We start from the raw sequence: 12,089 nt of genomic DNA, 5'->3' as shown, positions 1-12,089 counted from the left end.
ATCCATGTCCAAAGTGTTCAATTGTACGATTTCAGAAATGTTATCTACTACTTACTCATCACAAAACAACAAAGCAACTGTTTTGCACATATATTTCGTAATCACAACAAACTGCTTCTTCACCTTGGATCGACCGAAAACGGTTAGTATCTACATTTCCGGATAAGCTTACGGTGTCTCGTCCGCCAGGTACTTTGCCTCCTGATACAGTAGCTTATCGCGCAGATTATCACAGGCCGGACTGGTGTCTTGTCTCTCCGCCGGGCAGCTTAGGATCGTTCTGCGCCACATGCAGTAACCGAACTGGGCCGGCGAACGATTGCACTTACCATCGGGCGCAGTGGATATTTCGACGGCCGTTCCCTCCAGGCAGATGTCGACGAATTCCTTGATTTGCTCGCTGGTGAAGATCTCTGGCGCGTAGTACTGGGTGACGAAAGGAACGAGAACGTCCGCTCCTAGGAGATTGCCACTTGAGTCGGTTATGTTTTCTTTACGAGCTACGCAGTCCGCGGCGCAGATATATTGTTCCTTTAATTTGGTGAGCCTGTCGCAGGAAAACATATCGACTGGGGAGACCGCTGTTGAAGGAAGAGTCGGGGTAATAAGTGGTTATATCTTCATAAGTGTTGTTCAACTTGCCTCTACCGGACTTCGTTTTCATGGCACTAAGCAGAGTATTTTCTACGTAACACACAATCTGCGTTTGTTGTAATTTATTGAAGTTTTCTTCGTTCAGGTAATCGCAACAAGTGTATTGCAGTTGGCTTTCCCCATCTTCGGAAGATCTGGTCAAGGCAGGACGACTTTGTAGAACCATCAAATCCTCCAACAGGAGGTCATCTGAAAGTAGACAAATACAAGTAAACTGAGAATCTTCTCGAATCGTTGTATATATCTCACTGAAGTAAGGATCTTCGAAATCGTAGCAGATCGTTGCACCGATTAAAAAAGTTGAAAGGAGCAAAAAGCGTCTCATGGTTGTGTCTAGGAAGATGCACTTTGCTGGAATGTTTCCTGTAACTGGATTTACTCAGCAATATATACCGTCTAGTTAGACTGCAAGCAGAGGAAAGATTCCGCGGAAAGTGCGTGGGAATTTTATTTCTTCCATGCAGGCGCCAAGTGAAACCGGTTCAGTTGAGCATATTGTAAGCATTATCTCTCCAAGGGTGGATAAATTATTATCATTTCTCAATCAACCAATCAAACAACCAACCATATAGAACATGGGGGAACGGTTCGGCACTTCATCCCTTAGCTACTATTTCCATCCCATCTTTGTATTTCTTTGGTTTGCGATGAGATGAATATATGTTCAGTGAGATGGAAAACGGAACAGTTCCCCTATATTTTGTGAAAAATTTTGTAATTGCTTATTGCTAATATTTATTTATTTATCGAAATTTATATTTTTTTTTCGTGGAACATTTTGATTTCTTTAAAGAACATTCTTCTTTGCAATTTGCAATTTTTGCTTTTAAAAGTGCTAATTTATTTTTGTTTTGTGGAAAATTTACGGAAATTTAGTGTCGAACCGTTATATTTTTTCCACATATATAAAATTTCTACAAAACAATCAATAAAGAGTAATACAAAAATAAGAAAATATCCATAAAGACATACAAAAACAATAAAATTGATAAAATTTATCCATGAACTTCAAACGCTTTGAAATAAAGGATCATCGATAGAAAAATGCTCAGTTTTATTGCTACATTTTGATTTCTTCATGGAAAATTCTTTCTTTTATAATTGCAATTTTTGCTTTTAAAAGTGCTATTTTATTTTTGTTCTGTGGAAAAATTTTAATTTTTTTTTGAAGTTTTGCATTTTGTTGTGGAAATTTCATATTCATTTATTGCTCATAGCCTGATTTCTCTACTGGCCATTTCCTAATTTCCCAGGGGAAATATCTAATTTTTCAGGGAGAGTTTTTATTTTAGTCCTGGATAAAATAGTTTTAGGTGTCATATCGTCGCACTACTATGAGGAAACGGATGGCTTTTAAACAAAAAAATTGAATCTCCAATGGGCTGGCGAAGTGAATAAGTCTAATAAAAATTAAAAAAATCATTCCTATTGAAGTCACAATTGTCCCCCAAATATAAGGTTTTTATATATAGAGACTAGCTTTACGTTCCTGGCTTTTTTGTACACTCAACCCTCTTTTTACGTCACTTATTGGGGGGACGTAAACCGAATGTGACGTAAAAAGAATTTTTGCTAAAATTTCTAGTACTTCACTTAATTTATTGATAGTGAGGATACTTTCAAATACATTCACTTGCGTCTTACATGAGGTATTGTAAGATCTCTCCAAATCCAGGAGATGTTATAAGATCTCCAAATTGTCCTGGAGTTTGAATCAAATGGTCTACCGAATCAACCAAAGCCTTCATGATGTCCCAAGCCGTGGTATCAACTCAATTATGTCCTCCGAGGATTTGTCTTTCAATTGCGTCTCGAAACAAGACATATGAGGTGTTGTAAGATCTCCAAATTGTCCTGAAGTTTGAATCAAATGGTCCACCGAATCAACCAAGGCTTCCATGATGTCCCCAGTTTCGGTGTCAACCCAATTTTGTCCTCCGATTATTTGTCTTTCACTTCCGTCTTCAATTCTTGCATGTATGAAGTTGTAAGATCTCCAAATTGTCCTGGAGTTTGAATCAAATGGTCTACCGAATCTACTGAGGCTTGCATGATGTCCTCAGCCGCGGTATCATCCCAATCATGCCTTCCGAGTCTTTGTCTTTCACTTGCGTCTCAAGTCCAGGTATATGAGATGTTTTAAGATCTGCAAATTGTCCTGAAGTTTGTATCAAATGGTCTACAGAATCAACCAAGGCTTCCACGATGTCCCCAGCTTCGGTGTCAACCCAATTTTGTCTTCTGAGTATTGGTCTTTTACTAACGTCTCAAATACAGGCATATTCGACATTGTAAGATCTCCAAATTGTCCTGGAGTTTAATCAAATGGTGAAATGAATCAACCAAGGCTTCCATGGTGCCCCCAGCCACGGTATCATCCCAATCATGCCCTCCGAGTATTAGACTTTTACTTGCGTTTCAAGTCCAGGTATATGAGATCTCCAAATTGTTCTGGAGAAAGAATCAAATGGTCTACCGAATCTACTGAGGCTTGCACGATGTCCTCAGCTGCGGTATCATCCCACTCATGCCCTCCGAGCAGGGCCGGATTTAGCCGGAAGGGGGCCCCGGGGCCGACAGCTTGTGGGGCCCCCAAAATGTACAAAAGAGATTGATTTTGGTACATAAGATTTGTGGGGGCCCGGGGCCACGGCCCCTCCGGCCCTGCCTACGAATATTTGTCTTTCACTTACGTCTCAAGTCCATGTATATGAGATGTTTTAAGATTTGCAAATTTTCCTGGAGTTTGAATCAAACGGTCTACAGAATCAACCAAGGCTTCCACGATGTATCCTGCCTCGATGTCAACCCAACTTTGTCTTCTGAGTATTGGTCTCTTACTAACGTTTCAAATACAGGCATATTCGATATTGTAAGATCTCTAAATTGTCCTGGAGTTTGAATCAAATGGTCTATCGAATCAACCAAAGCCTTCACGATGTCCTAAACCGTGGTATCAACTCATTTATGTTCTCTGAGTATTTGTTTTTTACTTGCGTCTCAAAACAAGACATATGAGGTGTTGTAAGATCTCCAAATTGTCCTGGAGTTTGAATCAATTGGTGTAATGAATCAGCCAAGGCCCCCAGCCGCGATATGAAACCAATTATGTCCTCCGATTATTAGTCTTTCACTTACGTCGTAAATACAGGCATATGATACGTTTTAAGATCGCCAAATTGTTCTGGAGTTTGAATCAAGTATTCTTTCGAATTAAACAAGGCTTTCACGATGTCCCCAGCCACGGTGTCAACCCAATTTTGTTTTCTGAGCATTGGTCTTTTACTAACGTCTCAAATACAGGTATATGAGATGTTCTAAGATCTCCAAATTGTCCTGGAGCTTAAATCAAATGATCTATCGAATCAACCAAAGATTTCATGATGTCCTAAGCCGTGGTATCAACTCCAAAATGTTCTCTAAATATTTTTCTTTCACTTGCATCTCAAAACAAGGCATATGAGGTGTTGTAAGATCTCCAAATTGTCCTGGAGTTTGAATCAAATGGTCTAATGAATCAACCAAGGCTACCATGGTTCCCCCAACCACGGTGTCAACCCAATTTTGTCTTCTGAGTATTAGTCTTTCACTTGAGTCACAAATTTTAGCATGTAAGATGTTGTAAGATCTTCAAATTGTCCTGGAGTTTGAATCAAATGGTCTACCAAATCAACCAAGGCTTTCATGATTTCTTCACTCGCGGTATCAATTCAATTATGTCTTCCGAGTAATTTTCTTTCACTTGCGTATCAAATCCAGACATATGAGATGTAGTAAGATCTCCAAATCCTCCTGGAGTTTGAATCAAATGGTCTGCCGAATCAACCAAGGAAAGAAGAAAGAAGAAGAAAGAAAGAAGAAAGAAGGAAAATGGATGAAGGAGGAAGGAAGAAGGAAAAAGAAAGAAAGAATAAGGAAAAAGGAAAAAAGGGAGGAGACAAGAAGAAGGGAGAAGGAAGAAAGCAATAGAGAGAAAAAGGAAAAAAAGAAGGGAGGATGAAGAAAGAAGAAGGAAGAAGGACGAAGGATGAAGCTTTCTGCTCTCAGTTCTCAGTTCTTTTTTCTCTTTCCACTTTTCATTTCACACTTCCTAGGGTTCTTTCACAAATTACGTAACGCTAAATTTGATGATTTTGGTCCCCACCCTCCTCCACGTAACATTTTTGTCTGGTTTAATTTTTTTTGTATGGATCGTAACGCTCGGCCTGACCCACCCCCCACAGCGTTACGTTATTTGTGAAAGGCCCCCTACTTCTTATTTCTCACTCTTCACTACTCGTTATCTGAGGTCATATTTTTTAACTACTCAGCTAAACGACTCGTTCGTCCAAACGACATTCGGCCAAATGGCGTTCGGCCAAACGACATTAAGCCAAATAGCCTGACATCGTGTTGACAATAGGGGATACATATTAGGTTTGCGGGACCATTTTACACTCAACCCTCTTTTTACGTCACTTCGTTTTACGGCCTCCTTTTTACGGCACGTGACGTAAAAAGAATTGACATCCAAAGCCTATAAGAAGGCACTCTTAGAAACCCAAAGACCAAAGTAAATGCTTTGTATACACCTCATTTGCCTTCAACAATTGTTCCGTTCCAGGTCATCCAATAATTTCCTGGAGTCTACACGCGTAACCGGGGACCTAAGGTCTAGAAAGAGCTGTTATCTCTTGTAAAAAATGGTTTATGCCCAATTTGATATATTGAACCAATTTCCGTTCCAGGTCATACAAGAATTCCCTGCAATATAGGTCTTGAGGTGTACCCGCGTAACCGAAGGGCTGTAATCTCTTTTATTGAATGGTTCATGCTCTATATGATCTGTTAAACCAAACTCAATATGCCTTAAGCAACCGTTCCTTTCCTGGTCATCCAAGAATTCCCAAGACTCCTCAGCCGCGGATTCATCACAAATATCTCCTCCGAGTATTTGTCTTTAACTTGCATCTCAAATGTAAGCATATGAGTTGTTCTAAGATCTCCAAATTGCCCTTGAGTTTGAATCAAATGGTCTGCCGAATCAACCAAGGCTTTCATGATGTCCCCAGTCGCGGTATCAAGCCAATTATGTCCTCCGAGTATTTGTCTTTCACTTGGGTCTCAAATCCAGACATATGAGATGTAGTAAGATCTCCAAATCGTCCTGGAGTTTGAATCAAATGGTCTGCCGAATCAACCAAGGCTTCCACGATGTCCATAGCTGCGGTTTCAACCCAATTATGTCCTCCGAGTAATTTTCTTTCACTTGCGTCTCAAATCCAGACATATGAGATGTAGTAAGATCTCCAAATCGTCCTGGAGTTTGAATCACATGGTCTGCCGAATCCACCAAGGCTTCCACGATGTCCATAGCTGCGGTTTCAACCCAATTATGTCCTCCGAGTAATTGTCTTTCACTTGCGTCTCAAATCCAGACATATGAGATGTAGTAAGACCTCTTTTTTTTTTAAATAAAGCTTTAAAAAAAATCTGCCGATAGTTGTTCGTAGCTATTACCCAGTCCGGCTATTATGAATCCTATAGTTTCTAAAAACAGTTCACCCCGCACCAGCCGCGTCTTCGAAGCCGGTTTGTCGATATATGCCAGCTCCAGTTGATGGTGCTGCGTCTCAAGCTACTTTTCAAAAACTTATTATAGAAAAGCAACTTTTTATTCTTCCTCGATGCGATCCTCTCTTTATCTTCGTAACTGCTGGATCTGGGAAACATGAATCAGTGACGCCCCTTCCTTCTACTGCACGAGGCACGGTGACACTCTCATCCAGGTGGAACACCCTGGGAAAATTACGGCACCAATACTCCTCAATGGACAATTTTATATTCTTTTCTACTGGCAACATCTGACTATTAGAAACTGAAGTACACATCTAGTGAGGTAGAAGAACCTACATTTTTGTATCCATCCGCTATAATTTTTTGCGTGATTTATTGCAATTGCTCTTCTACATAATCCAATAATATTTATATTCTGTTTAAGTAATGAAAGTCCATTCTGGGGTTACCCATCAGTTTTTGTTTTGGGAATTTCCTCAATAAATCGCTTATAGTAAATAATAAACATCCATTGTGGACATTCATGTCAACAATCGGTTTCACACTCTGATAGGTTCATTGAATGAGATGCGTAGTTTTGTTGTGGATCAAAGTAAAGCAAAAAAGTTCAAATTGTCCATTTCTGGTTGGGGAATTTTCCATTGTGCTTTGTTTTCATGGCTTAGGGAGACGGTTGACTTGGGTAGCACTCCCGATTCCCGTTTCGGTCTTTATTAGTCAGTCACATTTAAATCTGGGGTTTTTGTTATCCACTAGACCTTGGTTGACATTTTTGTTTGTTCACTTGATACCAATGCAATCATGTACTAAAAATGAAGTATTTAATTCGGTCAGAATACGGCTGAGTGACAAACATGGCTGTCCAAATTATATTCTATGAGAACCTATGAGAATAAGAATGTACATAAATGATTATGTTTTCCAATAGATTTTTTTTTGATTTTGTAAAAGTGGAGCATTGCAGAAAAAATGTTTTCGTATTTATTCACAAAGAGCATGTTTTACACGTGATTTCAGAAACACCTAGCTCTGCAAAGCCAAGAAGACATCAACGGATTTTTTAAATTGTGCACCCAAAAAACAAATCTGACGATTCGGCACCAATATTTCAAAAGGGCGTAACTGCTTTTGTAATCAAAAGCTTCTCACGTCTCTGGTGGGTTAATTTGAGCCCACCCACGCAATCCAATACCACTGATGGAATCACCGAATCCTCTTGTTTCATTTAATGGTGCTGGATTACGTGGGTGAGCACAAATTAACCCACCATAGACGTGAGAAGCTTTTGTTTACAAAAGCAGTTTCGCCCTTATGAAATGTTGGTGCCGAATTATTGTATAAAATCTGGGCATATACAATTCTGTAAGCTTTTTATACAAATATTGTATTAAAATAATACAAATCTGTATTATTTTAATACAATATTTGTATATAAAGCTTACAGAATTGTATATGCCCAATTATTATACAGTTTCTGTAAGGTACTTATGCAGAACTGTATTAAAATCTGCCATCCCCTGGTTGGGTGTGGCTGTTTTACAGCATATCAGCATATGGTTCAATGCTTTTTTCCATGCATATAAATCGACTACTAATAGGACTTTTTTCTTTCAAAAACGTGGGGTGGGACAGTAGAACAGTGATCCCCAAAGTGCGGCCCGCGGGCTGCATGTGGCCCTCTAAGCCTTTTCCTGTGGCACGCGAAGGATTTCTGAGAATACACTACATGTGGCCCATTGATAGATAAGCATTATATGACAGGTTCACATCATTATGATCATGATGTTACCTCCGACACGAATGGACTACTCCTGGTGTAACGTGTCGCAAATATACAAACAAACAAACAAACAAAACAAACGTTACCGCTCAGGGTTATGATAATAGCAAATTTAATCGCAGATTTTAAGGAGCAAAATGTTGAACTACAGGTAAAAATAATGCTCCGTATTTTTCAGTGCTTAGAATCTCGAATAGATTTTGTTCATAATCGCGAACGTTTCCTGTTCAGAGTTCCAAATGGATTCTGTTCAGAATTCTGTTTTCAGAATTGCAAATAGATTCTGTTCAGAACTTTCAAACGGAGTCTGTGCAGAATCCCTTATTGATTGGTTTCCGAACGGATTATGCTCAGAATCTCAAACATTACACACCACAAACATATTTTATTTGTTAAAGATTTACAGGAATAAAAATATACAATATTCTGTAATATGCAATATGCAAAACTAAAAAAAAACAAAATAATACGGCGGCCCCTTTCAACAGCTCAAAATTGCTGTGTGGCCCTTGATACCAAGCATGGTGGGGACCACTGCAGTAGAAGCATAAGAACTAGAGCATTTAATATATTTTTCCATCATATTCTCTAATTTGCTTAGCTTTTTATTATACCTACATAATGTTTCAGTAAATGTTTGTTTTCGTCACAAACATTGGTTGGACACTTCTTCCTAGTACTTATCGGTACATTAGCTGTTAGGTCATAGCAAAATAGATGTTGTTTACGCGAACATATACGACGTTAGCAATCTTATATATAACTTGCGGGATCTATGACGTCCATTATTTTGGTGATAATTGTCGGATTTCGGCACGTCCGTCAAGGACAAGGGCAAATTTACTCGATACTGCATTGGGAGACCAACATTTTTTTGTACGTTGAAGTGTCTAATAATTATACAGATGGACAATAAATGGATGTTTCGTTCCTATTTCTGGTACTGGGAGACAGTAAGGTAAGAGCTGGCCTTCACAGATAATGCTTTCCCAAAAATGATATTTTTTACGTTGATCCATGATTTACTGTTTTGAGGATATCAATTGATTTTGGCTTAATATGCTATAGATTCATTTTCAAGGATACTTTCCAGAGCCCAATAAAAAATAAGCGCTAGATAGTCGCCTAAGAAAAAAAATACCTCAAGAAAAAAAGCTTTGATTTTTAAAAAAATTGGCCGCCACGTGGTGAATTCTGGCGGTGAATGCTTTGAAAGCACGTGCTTTTAATACTGTGGATAAATTTTACACATTTATGAGATCCTTGGAAAATAATCACGAAAGCTGTCATTTTGTTGCAAGGAAAAATACAATAATTATAATAATCTTTCAGTAACGAGCTAGCAAAGGTCTGCAAGTTTGTCTAATACGAAAAAAAGTGTTGCGGTATCTAAAACAAATAATAAAAAGGTGATTCAGTCTTTAAATCGAAAATAATGTCCAATCTAATCCAGTTTAAGTAGCAAAAACAAACAAATTCTCCTTCGACTTTGATTAAATATACTTTGCACTTTTAATTCTGACTTTCTTTTCAAATTAATACCAATTTTTTTTAAATTAAATTTCTTTCCACAAAAATGATTCTAAATTGCTACGGGAAATAATTTAAAATTTGCACGATCAAAATCTTCTTAGAAATTTTCATTGGAATTGCCCGGAAATTATTCTGCAAATTTACCAGATTTTCCATGGTAGATTCATCTAAATTTCCGCGGGATGTTCTTCAGATTTTTTACATGATTTTTTGGAAACTACTAGAATTTATTTGAAATATCGGGAAATTCTTTGAGTTCATCTCTAAGAACTGTAAATTAAGAAAAATCACTCTAACAAGGAATTAAAAAAAAAAGGAAAAAAATAAATTGATTTGGAAACTTTTTCTGAATTGCCCGAGAAAATTTCCTGAATTTCCTTAGAAAATTCCACACGAAAATTTTTTGGTAAGAAAATTATTTTGAGCTTTTTAGTGGAATGCTTTCACCTGTCATAAGACGAGTTTAAACAATCCCATTGAATTCCACCACTTAATTGTATCCTGATAGATACGTATTTCGACCTCAACAGTAAGGCCGTCTTCAGTGTCTTGTACTGAGTCGAGTCAAGTACAAGACACTGAAGACGGCCTTACTGTTGAGGTCGAAATACGTATCTATCAGGATACAATTAAGTGGTGGAATTCAATGGGATTGTTTAAACTCGTCTTATGACAGGTGAAATTTTTTGGGTTTTCTCGGGATGTTTACGGAATTTGTACTCCATATTCATCGATATTTCCATCGGAAAGTCAACTAAATTACCGGAGAACATTATTTGGTTATTCCATGGAAAATTATGCGGAATTATCAGATGTTTTTTTTTGCCTTTCTCGTGCAACAAAGTTGTATCGAAAGGCTATCATTTCACTACGAAAACGAACTTTTTATAGATGCTTCGGAGACCCATAGTATTATATACCAATCGACTCAGCTTAAGGAGCTGAGTAAATGTCTGTCTGTCCGTGTGTATGTGTGTGTGTATGTGTGTGTATGTGTGTGTGCATAAAAGCTACGAAAAACATTAGATAACTTTTCAAATAGTAATCCTCAACCGATCTTCTCGCAACAGGTTGCATTCAACAGGGGGAAAAGCCTAGTTGATCACTATTGAAATTGATAACGATCGACCGTTGGGTTTAAAAGTTATAAAGAATATGGTTTATTGAACCATATTAGCACCATATAAGGTTGGTGTCTTGGCTAAATGCGGAAAGGCACTATTACTACTCGGTGAATTAAGTTGGGTTTTTTAAATCATCACGGGAGTTTCAATGGAAAATTTTCAATTTATATTTCAGTAATTTTTTATGGGAATATTTTTGTAACTGAGCTGGACTGTCATCTTTCAATACATGTATTAGGTACGTCTCAATATGCTTATTCCAACACATTGTTTATTATTTAAAATCGTGTGCCACTTGTCAAGTTAAGAATTATCCGAACCAATCGAGAAAACTGCTTAGTTATCATCATCAACATCGTTGTTATCGACTACCTCCTTGTTGGCGAACATTTCACGCATCCTGTCGCACCTCTTGGACGTGACTTGTTTTTCCTTCGGGCATGCCAATGTTATCTTATGCCACATGCAGTATCCGTAGATCGACGAAGATGGGTTGCAGGTCGTTGGTTCGCCGGATGCCTTCAACTTTTCGGTCTTATCTGTGACTTCCTTCAAACAAGCATCAACCATGTCCCCGAGAACGTCTTCCTGCCACATATCGGCGGCCAAGCTATTCTTGGCGAACTGAATCAGCGCCTCCCGGTCCACCAGATTACCTTCCTTGTCGACGGTTTCCAACTTGCGGTTCACGCACTCCATCGCGCAGATGTGGTCCTGTTTGATTTTCTTCATCTTTTCGCAATCGAACATATCCACTGGGTTGAACTTGCCACGTGCCGATCGTCCATTGGAACGGTTCTCACTTAAGCACTGTTTGTGGGTTTCGTGGAACTTCTCCATTTTTTCATCGTTTGCATCGTTGCAACATCTGTGTCTATGATGGTGACGCTTGCATTTGTCATCGTTCGTCTCTGCGGTGGACCGCTTGAAGCGGTCCATCATTGTCGGAGTGTCCTCGCTGTCCAGAATATCTTCCAGAATTAGTTCATCTGGAAAAAAAAGTGGTTCACGTTAGGTTGGTAATTCTGCGCACTTCACAATCCACCATACTTACTGTAGAAAGAATCTTTAAAGTCGTAACAGGCCACTAGTCCCAACACTGCAATACAAGCCACCAGTTTAAACATTTTGCGCAGATTTTTCAATTATCAGATTCGAGGTGCGATGTTCGTTCGCCAAATAGGGAAAGAATGAATGATGGGAGAGTTTTGCGTGTCATTTTTATAGGCTGCCCAATTTCACCTGGAACTGATGCGTGACGAGCCGGTCAACTGGTTTGCTATAACAGCTGATGTGCATCGTCGTTTTTTTTCGCAGAGTCCTTAGCGGGCGGTCCAGTGATTTCGCAGCATGTGAGGTGTGGCTGGTTCTTGAAACTGGTCGCTGGTATGTTTTATTTCGGGATTCCCCATATGATTCCAGTTATGTTGGGAGGCGCTTTC

At 38.8% G+C, this 12,089-nt stretch overlaps 2 protein-coding genes across 2 annotated transcripts; both read right to left on the bottom strand.

Moving 5' to 3' along the window:
• Positions 1-76: 76 nt before the first annotated feature.
• LOC134220993 (uncharacterized) lies at positions 77-1,023 on the bottom strand. Its single transcript, XM_062700168.1, has 3 exons — positions 904-1,023; positions 643-843; positions 77-581 (listed from the first exon to the last, which is right to left on the bottom strand). The coding sequence occupies exons 1-3, from the start codon at positions 977-979 to the stop codon at positions 169-171; spliced, it is 690 nt and encodes a 229-aa protein (XP_062556152.1). The 5' UTR covers positions 980-1,023; the 3' UTR covers positions 77-168.
• Positions 1,024-10,896: 9,873 nt separating this feature from the next.
• LOC134220991 (uncharacterized) lies at positions 10,897-11,860 on the bottom strand. The gene is made up of 2 exons (XM_062700166.1): positions 11,702-11,860; positions 10,897-11,636 (listed from the first exon to the last, which is right to left on the bottom strand). The coding sequence occupies exons 1-2, from the start codon at positions 11,772-11,774 to the stop codon at positions 10,984-10,986; spliced, it is 726 nt and encodes a 241-aa protein (XP_062556150.1). The 5' UTR covers positions 11,775-11,860; the 3' UTR covers positions 10,897-10,983.
• Positions 11,861-12,089: the final 229 nt, after the last annotated feature.

This window comes from Armigeres subalbatus, chromosome 3, assembly GCF_024139115.2.
Source record: "Armigeres subalbatus isolate Guangzhou_Male chromosome 3, GZ_Asu_2, whole genome shotgun sequence".
Lineage (NCBI taxonomy): Eukaryota > Metazoa > Arthropoda > Insecta > Diptera > Culicidae > Armigeres > Armigeres subalbatus.
This window is presented reverse-complemented; position numbering and strand designations above follow the sequence as displayed.